Below are 24156 nucleotides of genomic sequence, written 5' to 3' on the forward strand. Positions count from 1 at the left end.
AAAGGTCAACAAACAAGCTAGCCCAGTTGTGCCTAGGTAACAGTTTGTCTAAAGAGACCTGGGAGTTTTAATGGCCTGCAATCTCAGTGTGAGTCAACCGTGTGACATGGTAGCTGAGGGGGCTAATGAAACCTTAAGCTACAGTAAGAGGCAGAGCGTGCAGGGATAGGGAAATGGTCATTCCACTGGGAGTCCAGGGCTGGAGCCTTGCACTCGGTCCTGGGCACCACATTTTAGGAAAGTCATAGAGAAGTGAGAGGGCATCCACAGAAGGGTCTTCTGAAATGGGAAGGTCTCAAGTTCATGGCAAATGATGTTCAGCAGAAGGAGCCAAGGATGCTGAATATGGAGAAGACTTAGGGGAGAATGTGCTTCTTGCTTTCAAATCTTTAAAGGGAGAAGAAAAGTTTGGTCTGGCCACAAAGGGCAGACTGAGGAATGAAGAGCAGAGATGCAGAGTCAGGCTGGACAGAAGGAGAAAGTTCCTAGCCATGAGGGAAATCCACAAACAAATGGAATGGGCGGCCTAGCAAGTGGTGGTGGTTTCTCCTTTCCACTCGGTCCTCAAGTAGAGGCAGGCACAGCACTGGTTAGGTCTGATGGAGAAGGAGTTGGATGAGAAGGCCTCTGAGGTCCCTTCCAATGCTGAGGGCCTGTGATTTACCTCTTCAGTGCGTCCGCCTGTGGTTTGGCTGTCTGGTCCTTGGGTAAGAGACCTGCCCCACAACCACCCCCCCCCAATCCCTCCCAGCCCACAGTCCATGGCTGAGAGGCTATTCAGAGGCCTCCAGCTGATGGCACTCAATAGAGGGTCACCTTCATACATATGCTGATTGGACATCAGAGGAGGACTTCAGAGGAACAATAACCAAGCTTACAAATCAGTAACAAGGAGTGGGAAGGAATTATTCACTGTTCAAAAGAACTCACCTTTCCTTTTGATACTAGCTCCCATGGAAAATGTTTCAATTAGTCAAACTGTGATCCATACGCACCTCTTTTTGAACACTCAGGGCACTAAGGAGAAGACAGCTGTTTTCATCTGCCCTTACCCACAGCTTCAGAAGCATTAGTCTTGTTAGTGTATTCTGCTCTCTTCTTCAATTACATTTTGAGACATTCAAGAGAGGGATCAAAGCCTTTCGTCTGTTTGATATTGCCTGCCTAGATCAGCACTATGGGGGTGGGGGCTGGGTGCTCCCCCATCCCATTCTCCGAAGGGGGGTGGGGCTAACAATGATCTCTGCCAACATTAGGACTGGCAATCTAGCTCACCATTCCAAGAGGAGCTAGGTTCAACTCACATCAAGGAGGGCATTAGGGTGAGATGATAGAAAGCTATTTCTGACTTTCAGGTTCCAGATACACTGGAATGCCTCATGGAGGAGAGAGGGAAGCAGAGGGTGTGGAGGAAATTCAAACAACTTATAATTACTTATCAACTATTACAATCCCATTAGTTCGTTACTTGAGCTAATCCCATGTCATTGGCTTTCACGGGAAGTAAATCTTGCAACATTTGCAACATCTCCATGCGTCATTCAGTTCCTGTGAAATCTGGAAGAATTTTAAACCTCTTAAGAGGATTATCCTTCCCAAATTTAATACCAATACTGCCTCACATTTGTTTAATGCTTTATATTTTTCAATACTCTTTCACAAACTTCACATCAGTCAACATGTGGCGGGGTGGGAGTGCTAAGTAGGTTTTGTCAACTTTGTTTTATTGATGGAAAAAACCAAACCACAGAAAGGATAAATACCCATCTACATGAGGCCTCTCCCACTCAGCAGGTCCCAAACAGAATGTACTCTCTTTCCTTCCAAACCCTCTCCCCCCTAAGTTCCTTCCTGCTGCTCTTCTGCTCTTAGCCTCCTTCTAGTCAGGTTTCTAACTTGCTCTCATTCCCTGTATCCAACCAGCTGCCAAGTCTTGTGGATTCTACTTCCAAATCTCTCCCTCCTCCATTTCTGTCTATACTTATGCCTTCGTTACTTCTGATCTAGAGTCCTTTATGGGCCTTCCAACTGGTCTCAGGCCCATCATCCTTCCAATCAGTCTTCTACATGGCTGTCAACATGACATTCCTAAAACCCAGATCTGGCCACGCCACTCCCTGGTTCAAAAAGCTTTCTGTGGCTCCCTATTGCCTCTGAGACAAAATGCAAATTCTTCTATTCTCCCAGTCTGGCTCCATCCTACCTTCCCAGGCTTCATACACACCACTCCCCTTTGGGCACTCTCTGTTCCAGCTAGACCACCCACATCTGTGCTTCTGGAAGGCTGTCCCCAGGCTTGGAACATATTTCTTCCTTACCTTGATCTTTTGGAATTTTTCGTATCCTTCAAAGCTCAGCTAGAGCGCCACCTCCTGTCTGATGACTCCCCTCAGTCCCCACCCTTTAATTCTCCCCATTACCTTGACCGTACTTTGCATATATTTCATATTTACTTATGTATGTACTTGTTGTTTCCCTCAAAGGAATGTTAGCTGCTTGAGGGCAGGAACTGTTTTGTTTCTCTCTTTGTCTCTCTTGAGTGTGTAGCACAGTGCCTGGCAGGCGCTAAGTACTTAAGGGACAGCTTGATGGACTGGCCAGTGGTGGAGGCAGAAGGGTATCCTGTCTTCGTTGACCTTAGCTCTTTCCAATGGATCATTATGATATTTTCTAGCTGGAATCAATGGTTGAATTCTGAGGCTCACCAGGAAAAGGAACGAGAATTATATATGGAAGGGGCTTTCAAGAGCATCTGTCCAGGGCTTCTTAACCCGAGGCCCCTGGGGGTCTGTGAACTTGGATGGGGAAAAAATCCATCTTGATTTTTACTAACCTCTAAATGAAATTTGGCATTTCCTTTAATTATTTAAGAACAGTGTCCTGAGAACGAGTGTATGCCTTCACTAGACTGTCCAATGGTCCTTAACAAGTAGAGTGAACAAAAAACAAAACAAACAAAAAGAACTGAGATCCCCTGGACAGAGGAGGCTGCTGAGGGAAGTGACTTGCACCGGGTCACACAGCATGTTAATGGTAGGGCTGCGGCTTGACTCAGGGGTCCAATACTTAGCCTCTCCAAAAGGATTCTGGGAGTCTCAGCTGGCAGGATGACTCGGATGCAGGGGTGGGGCTGCCTCCCCAGCCTGTCTAGCTGGGCTCTGGGCTTTCCACTCTAAGTCTGCATCTGCACTTTAACGCAGCCTTCCTTTGCTACCGTACTTACTAGACCACAAGAACGCCTTAAAGGCAGGGACTGTGTCTTCTCCACATGCCTGGCGTGGCACCATAATGCTATGGGCAGTCTGAGTCAGGTCGCTCTAAGCTCGGATGCTAGCTTCTGGCAAGGCTCATCCACTTGCCAGGCCAGTTCTTTCTGATCTGTGGGCAGCCAGGCACGCACACAGGCACTCACCCCAGGTGTCGTATCAGTTCTGTGGAGCTCTTCCCACCGACAGAGTTGAGTGCAAGTTGAGGCCGAGGAAAGTTCTGAAAAACAAAGAACCGGCAGAAAGGGTCAACTGCTATTTGTGTGGTTTGGGGCTTGGCCCCAACGGGGTTCTCACCCATTCCCATGCCCGCAATGAAGCTGGAGCTGCTTGGCCCAGATGCCATCTTCAGACAAATGTTCATGCTCTGCCTGTGAGAGCCCGTTCACCAGCCCATGGCATCATGTGCTCTAACACTCGGCCCTGTCCTTCCTCTGCCTGGATCTCCCTTGGACCTTCTGGTCCTGAAGTCAGATCCTCAGTGCTTCCCTGCGGCCCGTAACATGTGAGGCTCTCAGGCTGTACGTGGGCACTTTCTGATCTCGCCCACTTTGGGGCAGTACAGCACAGCATAAACACCGGACCTGGAAGCAGGAAACCTGGGCTCCGGCCCTGGCTCTGCCATGGACTTTCTGGGTGTCTCTGGATAGGCCATTGTCTTCTCTGTGCCTCAGTTTCCTTCACTGAAAAATGAGGGAACTGGATGATCTGAAAGTCTCCTCCAACTCTGAACAGCTGACTCTAGACACAAGTTCACTGTAGGCAGGGGTTACAGGAGGCCCTTGACATCTTCAAGGAATATGGACTAAGGCTCCTACCACAGAGATAGTGGCCAGTGCGCTCCTGTTTGGCATTGAAAGCCCTTCCTACCTTTCCCTTCTTCTTATACCTCACTCCCAGCTCCATGTACTCTATGATCCGGCTGAGCCAGTGGCCTATTTGTTGTTTCTCACACATCTTCCAGCTCTTTGCCTTTGCGATGGCTATCATCCCCCAAACTTGGAATCCGCTTTCTCTTCACTTCCCTGGCTCCCTCTGAGACTTGGCTCAAATCCTACCTTCTGCAGGAGGCTTTGTTCTCCCAGTTGCCAGAACTTTCCATTTGAGATTACCTCCTATCTGCTCTGCAAGTATATATGTATTGCACATGTATAGTTTGCATGTTACCTCCCCATTAGACTCTAAGCTCCTCGAGGGCACGGCCTGTTTTTGCCTTTATTTGCATCCCCAGTGCTTAGCATGGTACCCTGCACAAAGTCCTTAACAGAGATTTATTGAATGACTGATAAATGTTTGTAGTCTATTGACTATATATCTACTTGGTGTTTTTTTCATAAGACTGTCAATTCTTTGTGGGCAAGGATTGTTTCATTCACTGTATTTATAATCCCGGTACCTAGCACAATGGTTGGCCTAGAGCAAAGGTCCACAAAATTGTTTTGAAAAATATTTTGATGCTTATATTTCAATGGAAAATTGGTTTCCTTTGCACTTTCATGTATTTCATTTTGTTTTTCATTTGCACTGAAAAACATGTTAATTTAATTTACATTGAAAAACATGATTCTTCTCAGAATGAGGTCCCACAGACTTCACTAGTCTGTCCAAGGGGCCCAGGAGACAGAAAAGGAAAATCACCCTTGGCCTAGAGGCCTTCTCCCTGATAGAATGCAAGGATTTAAAATAACAGATTAGAACTGTGCCCGGGCACAATGCCTTGGACCCAGCAAGTGATGGAAAAATGCCAAACAGCCTGAGAAAAGGGAGCTATGGTAAGGGTCCCCCTTGCATGGGTGCTGGTCGTCTGTGGCCTGGCCCAGCTCATGATCGATAGACGACAACATGCTTCTATACTTCAGAAGACCCATGCCTTCACTGACAAGGTTGCTTCCTGTACTGATGCAGCTCACGTATCACCCCTCCATCTATGCCTTAGGTGTTTAATAAATTGCTGTGGCCAAAAGATTTCATCAGCTAGTGATGAGTCTGTAGGTGCTGGAAACCTAGCGAGGCTAGTTTGTGGAAGACGTCTATTCCCAATGAGATTATCCTCAAATGAGATAATGGATGTCAGTGTTCTAAAGACAGCAGAGTCCTCTAGAAGCACAAGCTAGCGGGTTCTTGTCACTTGCAGCTAGGGTGAGATCTGGGAGTCCGGCTGGGGATCACAGAACAATGGGACGTTAGCGGCTGAGGAAGGAGCCTTAGAGGGTTTGCGGGACTAGCCCCACTCTACTGCACAGATGGGGAAACAGGGTCTAGGGAGAAGTGGCTGGCCCCAAGGCAGGCTCGAGTCTCCTCAGGGCTTTGGGTTGTCCCTCCTATAGCACACTGGCTCTCTATTGTGAATTCTGCCTTTATTTTGTCTTCCACTTTCTTTTCAGTCTTTCACGAGGCCTACGGGATTCTGCCCCAAGGGGTGTGTGTGCGGATTTGTTCTGTTAACTAATGACTGCAGAGGTGCTTTCTCCAGGAAAGAAGAGAGGTTTCCATGTGAGAACTGAGGAAATTCTCCAAATTCAGGATTGGCTGCTTCCAAGAATCACAGACTTCACGGCTTCATGGAGTAGTAGTAAGGGATTTCAGAGGTCCCCTAGTCAACCCTTTCCTTCCCCCGGTCCCCATTTTACTGAGAAACTGAGCCCCAGAGATGTTATGTCACAAGATCAAGGCTCTACTTAGAAGGAACTTCAAAGGTGATGCAGTCCAGTCCCTTCCTTCTACACTCAGGGAGCTGAGGCCCAGGGAGGTTAGCTCTGGCCTGCCCAAGGTCCTACAGACAGCAGAGCATGGCCTTGAACCCAGGTCTGCAGACCTCAAATTCAGGGCCCTTTTCACTAGGCCATGCTATTTTTTTGAAGCCCCAGGCTGGCTCTTTGGCTTCTCTATCCCAAGTTTATTTGGTCTTGAGAACAGAACCCCAGCCCAAGTACCTTGAAGAAGTCTTTCATCTCTGGCTTTCTCATGGCCTCCTCTGTGAAGACATGGTCGGCCCCCAGGCTCTTCAGTCTGTCTGTCAGCTTCTGGAGATCTGGCCTAGGCCCCAAACAGAACCAAATGACCTGAGTCATGCCATTCTCACAAAGGCTCCCCATGCGACCCAGGGCCCCATCAGCCAGGGCTCCAGGCTTCCTAATTCCCAGACTCTCCTTGAGCCAAACCAGGCCCTTATCTCACTTTAAAAGGGACACGACTCCATCCTGCCCCCTTTCTCATGCGGTTTCTGGTTAAATTTATACTTTAGAACCAATCAGCTCACTCCCTTTATTCTTCTACTGGAATGGTCCACACTTCCCATTCTCTTACTCCCAGGGTGGGCTCCCGAGATTACAGCAAGTGCCACCTGAGGGTGCTTGGGCCATCAGAACAAGCTGAGGGCCAAGATCAGAAGTGTGGGCAATGCTGTGGCTCTGGCCTCAGAGCCCCCACTGGATGGGATGTAGTACACTCCTGACTTGTGAGGCTTGGGAACTCATTCTGCTCAAAGAACAAAACAGTTCAACATCCCAAATAGCAATTCCTGTTTTGTTTTTGTTTTTTGGAGGGGGAAGGAAAGGCAAATGGGGTTAAGTGACTTGCCCAAGGTCACACAGCTAGTAAGTGTGTCAAGTGTCTGAGGCTGGATTCGAACTCAGGTCCTCCTGACTCCAGGGCCGGTGCTCCAATCACTGTGCCATCTAGCTGCCCTGCAGTTGCTGTTTTGAAAATAGGGCCCTGGTTCCTTCCCATGTGATAGGAGTAACAAATAAGAGTGGGTATCCAAGAAAAGGAGTTTTCCCCTTAATTCCTGATGTTTTATACATCCAAGCCACCTCCATTCCATTCCTTAAGGCTGACTCTCTGGTCCCTAGCATGGGAGAAATCAGGTCCTGGGCTTCACTGAGGTTTCTGTGATGTAGTGCCAGAGCTGGGAACAGCACATTTGGCTTTTTTCAAATCTACCTGAGCCACATTTGCATGTACAGTTCTTAGGAACCTTCTGGAAGGTGGCCTGCGCTCAGCTTTCTGGCCTCACTGTAACCCAGCCTCCTTCCCAGCTCCTGCTAGCTGCCCTGCCTCTGTCCTTGAGTCAAGGGTCTTGTAAAGACCCTCGAAGATAGCCTGAGAGACCCTATGACAGACTCTGTGACAAAGCAAATAAGCCACAGTCCAGCTCCTGCCCATCTACCTGTCTCGGACAATGTTGATGGTCCTCAGGCCCAAGGCTGCGGCAATCTGAATGACTGCTTGCCCCACTCCACTGTTGGCTGCGTTCTGGATGACAGAGTCTCCTAGAGCGGTGGAAAGAGAAACACAAGTCAAGAGGCCATGTCTTCCCCGCCCAGGACCTTCCAGGGCAGGCTCCCAGGGCCAGAGTGGGTCTCATATTGTCATCCAAGCCCTGCCCAATGTCTTTTAAAAAAATATTGCTGCTGTCAGTCAGTCAACAAGTATTTATTAAGGGTCTACTATATGCCAGGCACTGTCCTAGGCCCTGAGGATACAAAGAATGAAGGGACTCCTCACTTGCAATGAGCTTATGCTTCACAGTGACTTCTCCCCACAAGGATCACTTTGGGGCAGGGTCCCAGGGCCAGACAGGGTCCCAGGGTCCCACCTCTAGTCTCGTCTGTTGAGGATTCGAAGATCTTCTGTGGTAATAAAAATAGGAAACTTTTTTTCTCCATCTTAGGCAAACTATGCCTACCACAGTGAGGACTAGGAAATGGCCCCCATTTATGTCACTAACAGACAAAATATTTGGGTATCACAGCCCCTGGAAACTAGGAGGCCAATGGTTTCAGGAGCACGATATTAGCCAAGCTAAACACACAGTCATGGCACATATAACGTGGGTTCCTCAGACTTAAGTCACTGTCAGACCCCTGAGAAATGCTCTCTATTTTAAGACTGTGACTCATGTCCCCCTCCCCCTTACCCCCAAACCAAATCCAACCAAAAACAATAACACCAGGAACAAATGTTCAGACAGGCTGCAGATTATCAGGCAGCTTCCCTTGGCAACCAGTAAAGAAATGACCCCAGGCAAAACCTGGACAAGAACTCCCAACTGTGCCCCAGGCAGAATCTTACGCAGGCCTCTGTTCTATTCTTCTCTAAGGTAAGTTAACCAATCATTCGTTTGGCACTCATTAAGCACCTATTTTGAAAGAAAGTCTGTGCGAGACACTGGGAATACAGAGACTTCAAACAGGTCTTGCTTCACTTCGGATGCACAGAGTTTATAGTCTACTGGGGAGACAACATGTAATATAGAAATATAAACAGATACAGATATAGATATATATAAACACGTATACATGCACACAAATCTGTACAAAATCTATACATAATCTCCATGAAATAAATGCAGGATAATTTTGGTGAGGATAGCCCTAGCAGCTGGGGAAGAGGAGGAAGAGAGATCAAGAACAGTCTCATGGACAAGTGGCCCTTGAACTAAGCCTAAATCAAGGGGTTTTAAGAGCTGGAGGTGAGGAGGGAGTAGATTTTAGGCATGGTTGGGATGGGGAGGGGAGGGAGAGAAAGACTAGGAAAAGTGTGGCGATGGAAAATGAGCATCTGACAGATAAGAAACAGCAGGATGGCCTGCAGCAGTGCAGGAAGGGGGGGTCATTTATAACAGGGATGGAGAAGCAAGTTGGAGCCAGGCTGTGAAGAGCTTTAAATGTCATAGAAGGGAATTTCTATTTAACTCTAGAGGTAAGAGGGAGCAGCGAGAGTTTACTGAGTAGAGGAGTGACCTGGTCAGACCTATGTTTTAGGAATATCACTGACAGATGTGAAGAGGATGAACTGGAGAGGGGAGCCACCTGAGGGACTGAGCGGAGAGACAAGCCGGGGTGAGAGGGGGAGGAGCCCAGGAAGTCACTCTGCTGCCTTTGGTGCATTCTACTGGTTGAACCAAGGTTAGTGTCACCCAACCCCCCCTGCAGACTTACTGTTACAGAGGAGAGCGGGGGCTCTTGTTCAGATGGAAAGGAGAACGTTCTGGACTGCTAGTGACCCCCTCAGCTCACAGGCAAGGGTCATTCTGCTGGGTTGCACTCCTCTCTGCTGCCCAGTGGCCCCTGGATCAGGACTGTGGACAGCTCCACCGTCACTCACCTGGTCGCAGCTGCTCGAAGTCCGACAGCATCCTATATGCAGTGCAGGGGTTTATGCTCAGGGTGGCTGCACAAAGCAGGGGAATGTCGCTTGGGATCTTGATCACGGACTCTCCGCTGACTACAGCCTCAGTCCGCCAGGTTCCTGGGTCAGAGAAGATCAGTGTCTACACACCAAAGAAGCTGGGTTGTTCCCAAAGGCCTGAAACTCAGTCCCTGCCCCTTCCAAACCCTTCATCTCTCCAGTTTCTTACTCTGCTCAGCAAGGGTCTCAAAATCTGATGTTCTAAAACATCTGGAAACAATGACGAATTTGAGGTTATTAAAGGTCCAACAATAATACCAGGTATGGAATAGCTGCCTCATCTTCAGGAAAGAGAAGAAGTGACTGTCTCCACTCCTCAGCTGCCCACCTCAGAGAAGGCTGATGTAGAACACTGTGCTTGGTATACAAGAGATGCCTAATAAGTGCTTGTTGACTTACATGCTCAGTCATTTGATGAAAACATTCCAAACCACAGAGCACAAAGGAGAGAGGACTGTCTTCGGAGTCAAAAAGACTGGGGTCCAAGTCCTGTCTCTGACACAATCAGGCAGAATTCGAACCTGACTTTCCAATGTGTGTGACCCTGGTAAGTGATTTAACTCCTTCTTACTTTCAGTTTCCTCTTTAGCAAAATGAAGGATAAAAAAGCCTCAACTTCCCAGGACTGTTTTGAGGATCCAATGAGATAAAAGCATCATGCGAGTGTTTCAGGAAGTTCTCTTAGGCTAATAGCCACCCAGCATTTCTATGGAGCTCTGAGGTCTGCCAAGTGTTTTATATAGCGTGTCTCCTTCAATCATTACCACCACCCTGGGAGGGAGGTGCTGTCATCACCCTCATTGGCCCAAGGTTACATGGCTAGTTTGTGCTTCAGGTAGAATTCAATTCCAGTACTTAGTACTATGCTTGGCACATAGTAGGCGCTTAACGGATGTTTATTGGTTGACTGAACTCAGGTCTTGTTGATTCCAAGGCCAGCACTTCATTTATTGCCCTCTCATAAGTTAGGGAGCAGCTGCTGACCTTTTACATGAGCCCCACTTCCTGAATCCCTTCCAAGCTGCTTCGAGTGCCCATCTCCCAATGCCTTGTATGGACTGTGCATATATTTAGACTCTACATGCTTTAGAGTATAAGCTCCTTTAGAGTATAAGGAATGCTTAATTTTTGTCTTTTCTATGCCCACTGTAAAATGTGCTGGAGAAGGAGATGACAACCATTCCATGACCTTGCCAAGAAAATCCCAAACGGGGTCATGAAGTCAGACACGACTGAACAGCAACAACAAGCTCTTAAGAAATGGAAATTCCCCATATGAAGTCACAAGTCACAGCCCAAAAAATTCCCCAAAGTTCAAAATAAAACGAAACAAAAGACCACCCTACAAAAGTGAGATCAGATGTAGAGATTGTTTATACCAACCCCCTCGTGTGACAGATGGGGCTGAGACTCAAGAGAAGGGCAGTGACCAGCCCAAGGTCACACAGCAGCCAGAGCCAGCAGAGTCTAGGCCTGCTGACTTTCAGGCCACTGCTCTTTCTACTACACAATGGGACGGCACAGACACTATTCCAGGAAAGGGAAATGATCAGGAGGTCCCAATGAGAGGAGTCTCAGACAAGTAATGGGTGGGTGGATGCGGAAGCCTTAACGTCCCAGGGGCTTGCTGTCTATCTGCCCCTAACTCCATCCCAGGGTGGGCCACAAAAGCTTGGCAGCACCAGCCACTCCCCTGGAGGCTAGAGAGGAAAGTGAATGAAAGGGAAATGAAAGTAAACGGGAGTCTCTGCTCCATTCCATGTGAACAGAGGCCCAGACACCTACTGAGAGTGGAATCCAAAGTCACCCTCACTGACCTGGCACATAGCTGGGGATGTGTCTTTGGGCCTTCCTTGTTAATCTGTGGCCTGAAAAAAGATCCCAGGCTGTTCTGGGATCAGAACTAGCCACTCCCTTGTCCCTTCCCCTCCTCTAGCCTGAACGTCCGGTTGTCAGATTGTCCAGAAGCCAACCATCCTCTGCTCGGCCCATGGGTGGGATGGCAGGGCTGGCTGTTCCAAATGGCTTACTTCCTCAGGTGGCTGAAGGGGAGGGGGACTTGACCAAGCCCCAGAAACCCTCGTCCAGCTGTTAGATTTCTGGCAGCTCTCCTGTGGGAAGCGGGCAGCGAGGAGCAGGGGCCTGCCAAGAGGTTGCATTAAATGCCAGGGGCTCCCTGTTGTCTCCAGGAGCAAATACAAAATACTCTGGTTGGCATTCAAAGCCCTCCATAACCTGGCCCCCTTGTCCCTTCCCAGTCTTCTTATACCTTACTCCCCTCCACGTACTCTGTGATCCAGTGCCACCAGCCTCTTGACTGCTCCACAGACACTACACTCTCCGGGCTCCAGGCTGGGAATGTTCTCCCTCCTCCCCTCTGACTCTGGCTTCCTTTAAGTCCCAACTAAAATCCCACCTTCTACAGGAAGCCTTCCCCAACCTCTCTTAATTCCAGCACCTTCCCTCTCTTAATTACTTCCTGCTTATTCTATATGGGGCAGCTAGATGGTGCCGCAGTGCACAGAGCACCAGGCCTGGAGTCAGGAAGATTCATCTTCCTGAGTTCACATACAGCCTCAGATGCTTCCTAGCTGTGTGACCCTGGGCAAGTCACGTAACCCTATTTGCCTCAGTTTCCTCATCTGTAAAATGAGCTGGAGAAAGAAATGGAAAACCAGTCTAGCATGTCTTCCAAGAAAAGTTGGACAGGGCTGAAAAATGACTGAACCACCTACCCCACGTATAGCTTGCACTACATAGATTTGTTTGCTTGTTGTCTCCCCCATCAGACTGTAAGCTCTTGGAGAGCAGGGGCTGTCGTTTGCCTCTTTTTGTCTCTCTGTCACTTAGTGCCCAGCACACAGTAGGCACTTAAGTGTTTGATCGAAGGGAAATAGTACAGCTATGAGCAGTCCTCATTCTGGATGTCTGTCAATCTCAGGGTATGCCTGGGGCAGTGTTTTCTGGAGCACCAGAAACAAGTGTGAGGACGCTGGAACCAAAAAAGGGTCATTCTAATCCTCCAGGGCTCTTCCAGAAGGATATCCCTGAAGCTTTGCTGTGTCAAGGGGTGGGCAAGGACAGATTTCCCCGGTAAAGCATTAGGACATGGGAGCATGGCTTCTGAACCTGTTTTTTTTTTTAATGTCATGGACTCCTTTGGTAGTGCAGCCAAAGCTACGGACCTCCTTCTCAAAATAAGGTTTTTAAGTGCATCAAAAATCCGTAGGGTTTTTGGACCGATGAAGGCACCAGGCCTGAGTTTTCTAAGCAGGTGCACAGGTGAGGTGTTAGGGACACAGAAGTGGGGGAGAGATGAACCCCAAGACTGGAATGATAATAAACAAATGTGGTCGCTTTATAGACAATGCACAATATGTTGTGCACAAGTTTTCAGAATGCTGAATTATAAAAGAAAAGCCTCAGGATAACAGCCGTTTCTATCTGAACCTTACCAAAAAGATAAACAGGAGATACACCAATAAGAATTAAAGCTTGGAAAAGTGCTGAAAGATAGAACCACGAGAGAGGATTCAGTGAAGGGTGCGGGGCGGTGCTAAGCTATGTGACCTTGGGCATGTCCCTTAACCTCACTGCTGCCTCAGTTTCCTCAATGGCCTCCAGGATTCCTCCCAGCTCTATACCTACAACCCTCTGCTCTCAGTGTTAGGCTGAGGAAGAGAATCACTGAACTGTAGATAGACTGTGAAGGCCACTGAGTCCAACCACTTTGCTTGCTAGAAGCAGAAAGGGAGATCCAGAGACAAGCGGCAACGTGCCAAGGTCCCAGAGAAAGAGAACAGCTGTGGTCTCTTACCATAGACTTGGAAAGATTTCTCATCAAGTTCTGACTTCCCGTTGTTCATTTTTTGTTCATCCCCATCAGTTTCCCTTTAGTGACTAGGGACTGAAAACCAGGGCTCTCTTGCATGCTGGCTGGGAGAGGAAACTGGGAAGGAGTCCATGCCATTCGGCAGCGGACCTGGGAGTGGGTGGGACGGCGTGCTATAACCCCGAAGAAAGGGAGCAGGGGGCTGATAGCTAAGATACAAGGGGAAATCATCAGGCCAAGCAGCTGACTGTTTAGCTTCCGACGCTTACTAGCTGTGTGAGCCCGGCCAAGGCAGGTAACTCCTCCTCAGCATCAGTTTCCTCCTCTGTGCTTTCCCTTGGCTCATTCATCCTGTCTGTTGTTTGTACATAGCTGTTTGCATGTTGTCTCAATCAGACTGGGAGCTCCCTGAGGGGGGCTGTCTTCTGACTTTCTCTCCTTAGTGCTTAGCACAATGCCCGGCACATAGTAGGTGCTTAACAAATCTGAGCGCACCGGCTGGCTGCTTCTAAGGTTCCTTCTGGCTAAGTACGTAAGATCTGATGATTAGCATCCTCTTGCAGGCCCAGAATCACGTCTGATCTCTGCGTCCCCTCCAGTCTCTAGGACGGGGCACTGTGCGTAGTATCCCAGATACGCCAGGGTAGGGCTTCTTAAAATCTCTTCTGTGTCACAGTCATCGTTGGGAAGGGTCTGCTGAAACCTTTGGGCCCCTGCTCAGAATCATCTGGGTTTTTTTTGGAATCTTTTTTTTTTTAAAGGCGGAGCAATTGGGGTTAAGTGACTTGCCCAAGGTTACACAGCTAGTAAGTGTATGAGGCCGCATTTGAACTCAGGTCCTCCTGACTCCAGGGCGGGTGCTGCCCCCAGAACCAATCAGGAGGAATAAAATAAATATGATTACAAAGGAAATCTAGTTCATGGAAACGGTTATTGAGATATTAAAAATCCGACAAGTTTGCGGTCCCAGGCCACGATGCCCGGCGGTGGCGGACCCGTGGGCCCGTGGGTGCGGGAAGTCCCTGTAAGGATGCAGACTGCAACACGCCCTGACACTCTCTGGACATTACGTCGATTTCAGTTAGTCTTAACCCTCGCCACGTGGGAGACTCATCCTTCTTTTTTTTTTTTCTTTTAGTTTGCTTTGAGGGAGTCCTTGATGCCTCTCCTCCATCATTCCACGGGTAGGTTCTGCGGCCTGCTCCCACCCACCCCGCGCCTCTCTGTGGAGCTCCAGGCGACCCCGAGCTTCACCTCTTCAGAAGTTACAGGGGCTCACAGACTCCACACCCCACAGCATCCTCGGAACAATGCTCACGTTTCAGAGAGCAGCTTGGGCTCGTTTCCCAGAGCAGTAGGCACATGGTAAATATCTGTTGAAGGAAGTGCTCCAAAAAGGCTGCCCTGTGGAGGAAAAGACGTCAGGCCTGACCCAGCGTGGCCCTGGAGGAACTCACCGAAACCGGGGTCAGCTGGGATCACCCAGTCCCCAGGTTTTACTCCCGTCACCGCACCGCCCGCTTCTACCACCTGGCCGACCCCTTCATTCCCTCCGACAGCGGGCAGCTCGGAAAGGATGCCGTAGCTCCCTGGGGGCAGAGAAAAGCAGACTGTCACCAACTCTCCCTTTAACTCTTAAACCTTCACACAGAGAAGTGGCAGGGGGTCACAGCACGAGGCCTAGAGGGGACCTCAGGGGCCAACTGAGGCAAAAGTTCCTTTTACAGATGAGGAAATTGAGGCCCAGGGAGGCCAAGCAACCACCCACAGGCAGCATCAGAAGCAGGCATGGAGCCCAAGTCCTCTGACTCCACAGCAAACACTCCTTTCCTTTCGACCTAGCAATCCACTCAAAGAGGCTTGACACGCCAGCTCAGTGATTGCCAATCACGTCCAGTATAAAGAACTCTTCTGAGTGTCAAAAAATGTCACAGCACGCCCCCTCACCGCCCCCCTCCCCGCCACGATACCAGCTGTACTATTAATACTGACACAGAAAATGAATGATGACAAAAGGCCACTATGAATTCAATGATGCTTTTCTGGGTTAATATCTGGCCTCAAACACTTCCTAGCTGCGTGACCCTGGGCAAGTCACTTAACCTCTGTTGCCTCCATTTCCTGAACTGTAAGATGGGGATACTAATAGCACCCCCTTCCCAGGGCTGTTGTGAGGGTCAGATGAGATCATATGTGTAAGAAGAGTTCAGCAGTCATAGTAGGCACTACACGAATGATCACTCCCTTCCCTTTTAAATGAATGTGTATTTTGTTAATCACATCATTCGCATACAGTTGACAAACAGCCCCCATAGGTGAAGCCTCTATTTGTTGAGTCGACAGCTGTGACTGCTTATTGGCCACCCTGAGTCACGGGATGAGATGGATAGTCTACCCTTGGCTAAACAAAGATGAAACCAGGCATTCCTCCTTTACTTGTGGATTTCAGACCCTTGGAATAACTCGGCCTCCCATATGGCTGGGGATCACACATGATGTAACTACCTTTAAAAAATCAAACTGCTGTCTCCTCATCTTGACACTCAGGGGCCCAATTTCACCACTGACCAGCCTGGTAACTTGACCTGCTCCATCTCCAACCTGGGCCAGCTCATCCCTCCTTAGGCAGCCTGGTAGCCCCCTGCCCCTGGGGCCGCCATCTTAGTGTCTGACTTAGTGTGGGCACCTGATTGGCTTTAGCCCTGCTGCAGCTCAGAGGTCCTGAGCCCAAGTGGTCTCCCAGCCTCGGTGTGCCCCACAAGCAAGGATTACAGGCCCGAGCCACCAGCTTGGCTGACATCATCTGTAGCCCAGCGACAGGAACCCTCCTCCCACCCCAGCAGAGGAAAGGAAATGAGCTGGCTTGCAGGTGAGATGCCAGTTAACATAAACCAAAGACCAAGGTTACCTTGGATCATATTTATGTCAGCTGGATTGACAGGGGCTGCCAGCATCTTCATCCGGACATCGGATTTGCCCAGAGGCCTTAGCTCCAGGTTCTTCAGTCTAAACAAAAAAACAGACTCACATTAGTGCCCCCAAGCCTGGATTGGGCACCTTTCACTCAAACTGTCTCCTTAGTATCCCTTGAAGAGAAAATTCTCTGGACACTCCTGGGATGCAGGGAGTGCCAGGTATTGCTCTGGAGTCAAGAGACTGGTCCTTGGGGCCCAACCTACCTGCCACTAGCATGGGCCAGGGCAAACTGCTCCCTTTCTCTAAGTCTCACTCTCCTTCTCAGCTAGGGGTGGTGCAGGGACCAAACTGGTATATTCATCCTGGGAGTTTGGCAGAGCGAGGGCACAGGTCAGCTCTCAGGCCCTGCTCAGAAAGCGCCAGGGGCCTCTGACTACTGGGATAAAATGCCAACTCCACATTTAACAAACCCAACCTTCACCGTCTCGCTCCATCCTCCCCACCCAGGCTGATCTCCCATTCCTCTCTGCCATGCACTCTAGGTCACCGTCACCGGCCTTCCTGCTGTTCCTCACACACAACTGTTCCATCTCCCATCTGTTCCTCCTGAGTCAGCTCCATGGTCATCACCCGGATGAGGCCTTTCTCCATGTCTGTTTTGTGTTGGTTCTCAGAAATGTTTGTTTATTGATTGAGCCTGCCCTGTGGATATATGGTAGCCTTCTCTTTTCTGCTCTGCCAGGTGAGGCCCAGGCTGCTGGTGGTGGGACAGACCTAGGCAGGAATCAGGGAGAGCCCTTATGTTTGGTTGTGCCTGGCTGACTCTAATGAAAAGAAATACCGCCTATTTAAGAAGCATTTATAAAGCACCTGCTACATACCCTACCTTGCACTGGGAATACAATAACTCCCTCCTGAACCCTGTGAACCTCCCTGCCCACCAAGGGCTCATTTTCTGTGATCAATGTCTACAGTCAATGGACTCTGGATTGGGTGTTGCTTTGGGGATTTTTTGTTGTTGTTGCTTAATTGTGCCCAAGACAGTTTGTCTAAGCCTCACACCAACCTGTGTAGTAAAGAATTCATCGTCATCAAACATTTATTAAGTATCTACTATGTGCCAGGTCCAGTGCTATAGATACAAATCAAAGCAAAAAACCTAACTCCTGCCCTCACAAGAACAGCGTGCAAACACCCAGGGTGGCTGCGTGGTGCAGTGGCTAGAACTCTGGGCCTGGGGTCAGGAAGGCTGGATTTGGAATCCAGCCTCAGATGCTTACTAGCTTTGTGACCCTGGACAAGTCAATTAATCTCTGTCTGGCTCATTTTCCTCAACTGTAAAATGCAGATTATAATAGTACCTACCTCCCAGGACCAAATGAGGCGATGTTTGGAAAGAACTCAGCACAGTGCCTTGGCACATGGTAGGTGCTTCAGTGTTTGTTCCCATACCCTCCCCCATGCATAGAAGAGACATATGCAGTGTAAATGGAAGGGAATCTCAGGTACTGGCAGTGCTTGTTGAGTCATTTCGATCACGTCTGACTCTCCGTGACCCCATTTGGGGTTTTCTTGGCAGAGATACTGGAGTGGTTTGCCATTTCCTTCTCCAGCTCATTTGACAGATGAGGAAACTGAGGCAAACAGGGTGAAGTGACTTGCCCAGGGTCACACAGCTAGGAAGTGTCTGAGGCCACATTTGAACTCATGAAGAGGAGTCTTCCTGACTTCAGGCCTGGTACTCCATCCATTGTGCCCCCAACTGCCGACTAGTACTGGAAGGAACCTGGAATGTGGGATCTGAGTTGTCTAGAAGGAAGTTAAGAGACAGAGCTTAAGAGGGAGAAGATTGCAGGCATGGGGGAGAGCCTGTACAAAGTCAAAGAGCTGGGAGATGATGTGTCATGGGGAAGGAACAGCAGGGCCAGGGGACAGGGATTCTGGAGCACTAAGAGGGGAGTAAGGCATTAGAAGATCGGCTTTCAAAGCCAAACAGAGGTTTTCACATTGGCTCCTGGAGGCAGGAGGCAGCCTCTGAAGTTGGGGGCAGCCATGACATGGTCAGATGTGTGCTTTAGGAAGTTCCCTTTGGCAGCTGAAAGGAGGATAAACTGGAGTAGGGAGAGATGGGAGGGCAGGAAGCCAAGCAGCAGGAGACTGCAGTGGTCCAGGCCAGAGGGGATGAAGGCCTGGACCAAGGCATCAGTTGTGAGAGTGGAGAGTGGGGGACATATATGTACATGCATGTGGGCATCACACACACACACACATGTTGCATTTTTGTTATGTTGAGTTTGAGATGTCTGTCCACATATTGATAGCACACGACATGGGAAGGTGATGTACAAGAGATAGGCTAGATTTGGAGTCAGAGGAACTGGGTTTAAATCCCAGCTGTGCCACTTAGTACATGATACCTTGAGCAAGTCCCTTCTCCTCTACCGGCCTCAGTTTCCTCATCTGAAAAAGGAGAAGGTTGGACTGGATGGCCTCCAGAGGTCCCTTCCAGCTGTAAATCTATGATCCAAGGCTGTGTCTCAGTACAAAACACAAGTGATATCACTAGTGAGGCACAAAACATAGCCGCGTTACTCCAACAATCAGTGGAGAAGCAGAGACAGAAGAGGGCTGCACTGCTGCTGGGGGGCTGGAGGAGCCGGGTCAGCGCCATGAAGACGCGAGCAGGCTCTGGGGAGAGAGAGAGCCCAGGAAATAATGGCAGTTGGGAACGAGGCTCAGAGACGGCTAACGTACCTCACAACCACCCTGTGAGGCAGGTGCTGTTTAGCATGCTTCATTTACAGATAAGGAGCCTCAGGTCCAGAGGTCACACTTGGCTGAGGCAGGATTTGAACCCAGGTCTTCTCAGCAAAGTGGTACTGCAGAAAGAGCCCTGGCTCTGGAGTCAGAGTCCCTGGGTTCAAATCCTATCAATGATGCTATCTATCTGACCTTCGGCAAGTCACTTAAGCTCTCTAGGCCTCAGTTTCCTCATCTATAAAAGGAGGAAGGTGGCGGCAATACCACGACTAAGACTCAAGGAGAGAGAAAAAGCACCCACATGTACCAAGATATTTATAGCAGCTCTGAGGGGTGTCCATCCACTGGGGAATGGCTGAACAAATGGTGTATATGGTTTCAGTGAAACCTGGGAAGAATGGATAGAATGGAGTGATCCAATAACAACGCTGGAAAGACAGTCAGCTCTGAAAGCTGTAAGAGCTCTGGTCGATGCAAAGCAATGGCGAGACACGAGTCCAGAGGAGCCATGACGAAGGAGCTGGCCATGTCTTGCAGAGGTGATGGACGCCATAGATGGAAGGAGACGCAGTTTTGGACACGGCCAATGGGAGGAGGGCTGTTTTCTTTTTTCCCAGTGGGGTGGAGGGAGAGAAAATAGCTTTTTGTTTAGTGAAAAAACAAAATAAAAAGATCAGGGTTCTTAGCTTTGTGGGTCGTGGACTCCTTTGGCAATCTGATGACCCCTTCTCAAAGCGTATCAAATAAAAGAACCCCTGGCCAAGATCATCTCCAAGGGCCCTACAGGCGCTTCACCATGAAGAACAGGGGGTGAAAATCCCAGCATGTGCCAGCAGGGGGCAGGCAGGAGACATGTCAGGCCGGTTCTGAAAGTGTGTGTTCTCCCCCTGCCTTTCCCAAGCCTCCCGGGGGAAGCCTGCTCAGGCCTGATGCCCAAGGAATGTCATCAACATCACAGAAACTGCCAGGTCACTTGGTTGCTGTTTCGGCGTTGCCAGGGATACCGCTGGGGCTGAGTGGAGAAGAGGGCCGCCATGTCTGAATTCCTAAAGTTAGATCTATAGCGAGCCAACCACTGACAACGTCCCTACGGTCTCTTTATAAAAACTCACCCGAGAGACAGGTGCCTGTAACAAAGCACAAAGGAGAGTCTCCTGGACACAGGCAGGATAGATGTCCAGCCCTTTCCCAGGTATTGTGAGTCTGCTTCTCCAGACACCCCCTCCCCCTCCCCGGCCATGGCGCCGGGCAACTTGGTCAGATGCCAAATGGCCTTCCCAGAGACATCCAGCCTGGATAGCCACAATGGCTCTTTGGAAGCTGGGACTATACACCTGTAAGTGATGCTGCCCAGCATTAAGGCAGACAAAGGCAGGCAGAAGAAAGAGCCTTGTGAGGACGGGGAGAAGGGGCTGGTGCCCTAGGGATTACTGACTCCTGAGGCTGGAAGTTTAGGGGGGTCGAACGTAACAGCTGTCAAGGGCCATGAATTACTAGTTGCGCGCTCTGGCTTCTGGAGGTGGGAAAGGGACGGGATCACCACAGGTCACAAATACCCATAATCTCTTTGGTGAGAGAGGCAGCCAGGAAGATCGAGGTTCAGGTTCTGCCTCTGATGACACACATCGGCTGTGTGACCCTGGAAGGGAGGGAAGGGGAAAGGGAACAAACATTCGTGCAGCACCTGCACCCGCCGAGGCCTGCACGGGATGTTGCAGCTGTCAACTCCTCTGACGTTCAACACAATCCTGGGAGCGAGGTGCTGCTGCCGTCCCTATTTTACAGCTGAGGAAAACTGAGGCAAGCAGAGGACATAAAGCTAGGAAGTCTGAGGTCACATCTGAATGAAGGGGGCTTGCGGCCTCAAGGCCACACGCGTCCCTCTAGGTCCTCAAGTGTGGCCCTTTGACTGAATCCAAGGGTTGCGCTTAAGGACCTAGGCCCCCCCATGTGGCCTCGAGGCTGCAGGTTCCCCACCCCTGAGAGGTCTTTGAGACTCCAGGCCTAGTACTCAGTGCACTGTGGTGCCACCTAGTGGTCAGGTCACTTAACCTGTGGATGGCCTGGACTCTGCAAGGGTGATGTTACTCCCTGAGTGTTAAGTCTCTCTACCAGTGAAATCAAGGGTCCAGTGCTTCCCTACCCACAAAAGGCACATCTGCCTTACCAACATAACCACGTGAGGGATAAGGAAAGTGATGTTTGGGGAGGCCGAGCAGCTTGTCTATGGTCATCCAATCTGGAAGATGTCTGAGGGAGGATCTGAATTCAGGTCTCTCTGACTCTACAGCTTTATTTTGTGTCAGGTACCCCTCTTATCATGCTGCCTTTTCACCCATACTTCAGGATTAAGTCAGGAAGTCTCCCAGCATAAACTGAGGTCTTGAGGCCAAGAAGATATGGAACAGAGGAAACACTGGCTGACCGGACTCTGCCTCTTTGACGTGACTAATTCCTGGGCACAGTTTCTGATTTGGTCAAACACCCAAAAGGCTCAAAGCTCTGACTGCCTCATTCTCAAGCAGGGACCGATCACACGACACACAGTACGTTACATCTCAGTCTGGCGGCTGTATCACGAACCATCTCACCCCTTTCTCTCAATTCCCCCATCCCAAAATGGGTCAAAGGGAAGTTGTAAGCAGCGCCAGGGAACCAGCCTCTGTGCCCTTTAGTGCAGGTGAAGCCCAAACATTCCTTTTGAGCTTCGGGGCCTGGAGACCAAAGGCAAGGAACTTCAAGCGCCAGGTTCAGGCCTGGGGCACTGGCTCTCTCCCTGTGTCATTCAGCAAAAGATCACCAGAAGCCTCTCAAGTCCACAAAACACCGGCCTGCAATACCAGCTTCAGTGAAACCCTTTAGGCTGGTATGAGGGTTACCCACCGGCAAACACCTGACACGTTGAATTCTGTGGTTGTGGCTCAGGAAAGCAAGATGCGGAAAGGGAGGGAGCCCTGCCAGCCAGCAGTCTCTGTCTCTTCCCGCAGATGGAGAGATTGCCTAAGAGGTGACTGCAGAGGAGGCCAGAGCTCTACTTGACTGCATAGGTAATGATGGGCATAAGAGACTAGGGCAAGATTCTACATGCAGGTGTATAAATTTCTAGCTATGCCCCTGTTCCTACGGGCTCTACTCAGTCTCCCCCAATTAGTCAACAAATATTGATAAAATGTGTATATCTATATGTATGCATACACACACACACATGTTACATACATATATATCACCTAGCACATATGCTTACATATAAGCAGGGATACAATGAGACAAGTGAACCAGCACTTGCCCTCAAGAAGCTTACAATCTACTTGGAAGAGATGGTGAAATATAAAACTATATCCAAACTAGATGTAAAATAGTAACTACATTTCTAAAGTGCTTTAAGATTTGTGAAGAGCTTTCCATATGTTAACTCATTTGATCAGCATAACCCTGTGACACAGGTATTACTATTAGTTTCATTTTACAGGGGAGGAAATTAAGGCAGAGTTTAAGTGACTTGCCTGGGTTCAAATGGCAAGTAAGTTTCTGAGGCAGGATTCAAATTCAGGTCTCGTGTGCCTCCAAGTCCTGCACTGTATACACCATGCCACTTAGCTGCTTAAATTTTCAGATCACTTTTCATCTCCTGTTTGTATCCTGCATGTCCCTAGTTATTTACATGGGATCTCCTGGTTTAGAATGGAAGTTCTCTGAGGGAACAGCCTGCTTCTGCTTTTGTATTTCCAGGGGCTCAGCAATAAGATGTTGGTGATGTTTGTGACCGTTGTCTAAACCGTGCCTTGAAGGGAATTAGGGATTCTAAGAGGCAGGGCTGAGGAGCGAGAGCATTCCAGGCCCAGGGGACAATCTGCACAAAGGCAGAGATAGGAGACGGGGGATCACTGAGGGAACAGTCAGGAGGCCAATCTAGCAAGACTGTGGCATGCACGGAGGGGAGGGATGTGTAAGAAGGAAGGCTGGGAAGAGCCCTAAATGCCAGAGCCATTCATATTTCCACTTGATCCAAGAGATCCCAGAGAGCCACTAGAGCTGATTAACGAAGGGAGTGATCTGCGAAGGCCAGACATCTCAGCCCCAGAGGGGTTCCCCTAGTGGGGTGCTGCTTATATTTGCCAGCGAAGCATTCCCAAGGAGCATGAGGAGGCAGCCTGGTGCAGCAGATGGAGCGCTGCACTCAGAGGCCTCTCCGGGAAGGCTTGGCTTCCTCATCTGGGACAACGCCTGTACCACCCACCACATGGGACTGTGGTGAGGCTCAAATGATCCAAAAGGGTTCAATCAAAGTCAGTAATTATTAAGAAGACACTTTGATTCGACACAATCTAACCCCAGCCTTTTAAGTCTGTTTCCCCTTGTGTCAGACAAAGCCATCCTCCTCCAGCTGCTGGTCAATCTCAAGAATATCCCAGATGTACAAGGCAGCTAGGGGGCGCCATAGCACACACAGCACTGGGTCTGGAGTCAGGAGAACCCTGAGTTTAAATCCAGTCTCAGACACTTACTAGCTGTGTGACCCTGGAAAAGTCACTTAACCTTTGTGTGCCTCAGTTTCCTCATTTGGGGGATTACAACAGTACCTATCTCCCTGGGTTGTTGTGAGGATTAAATGAGATAATATCTGTTAGAAGTGCTTAACAATGCGCCTGGCACAGAGTGGGCGCTATATGTGTTAGATGCTATTATGATCATCATTACTATCATTAGTATTTTACAGTTTTCCAACTGGGGGAGTCATTCATTCAACATGAAGCCAATGCATACTAAGTGCCTGATATAAGAAAGGCACTGAGAAAACAGAGAGACAGAGGCAGAGAGAGGATTTTGGAAACATCTGTCCTTGTCGCTTGGAAAAGCCCTCTCTCCCTTGCTCAGCTCTCTCAGGGAGTGAGGCACTTTGGGGTTGGGGGGCCCTGGATGGGGGAGCTAGGGCCTAAGGCTCAAGCACCTGCTGTGTCGTTAGCTCTCCTGCAACTTTGGCTGAATCATTTCCCTTCTCTGTTTATGGCCCCTCCCTGCTCCGTAATTCATTTCCCCGATGGAGAAACTAAGGCAGGAGGGCCTGCATTCTTGGGTTAACTCCCCTACTCCTGGAATCTACCCATGTTCCTCCAGGAAAATAAGCATCTTCAGCTTTTACAACTGTACTCAAAAAAAGCCTCACATCAGAAAATCAGCAATCCTTTCTGC

At 49.4% G+C, this 24156-nt stretch overlaps 1 protein-coding gene across 3 annotated transcripts in view; it reads right to left on the reverse strand.

The window, feature by feature from the left end:
• The window catches only part of MECR (mitochondrial trans-2-enoyl-CoA reductase), a 46597-nt gene that overhangs the window by 15533 nt on the left and 6908 nt on the right, over positions 1–24156 (reverse strand). For all 3 annotated transcript variants that reach the window (XM_036744722.1, XM_036744723.1, XM_036744724.1), the window contains exons 2-7: positions 16199–16296; positions 14748–14879; positions 9375–9518; positions 7435–7537; positions 6200–6302; positions 3413–3486 (exon numbers count right to left, since the gene is read on the reverse strand). In XM_036744722.1, coding sequence (XP_036600617.1) covers positions 3413–3486; positions 6200–6302; positions 7435–7537; positions 9375–9518; positions 14748–14879; positions 16199–16296 — 654 coding nt within the window. The remainder of the gene's footprint in view (positions 1–3412; positions 3487–6199; positions 6303–7434; positions 7538–9374; positions 9519–14747; positions 14880–16198; positions 16297–24156) is intronic.

Source organism: Trichosurus vulpecula, chromosome 2 (genome assembly GCF_011100635.1).
Source record: "Trichosurus vulpecula isolate mTriVul1 chromosome 2, mTriVul1.pri, whole genome shotgun sequence".
Classification (NCBI taxonomy): domain Eukaryota; kingdom Metazoa; phylum Chordata; class Mammalia; order Diprotodontia; family Phalangeridae; genus Trichosurus; species Trichosurus vulpecula.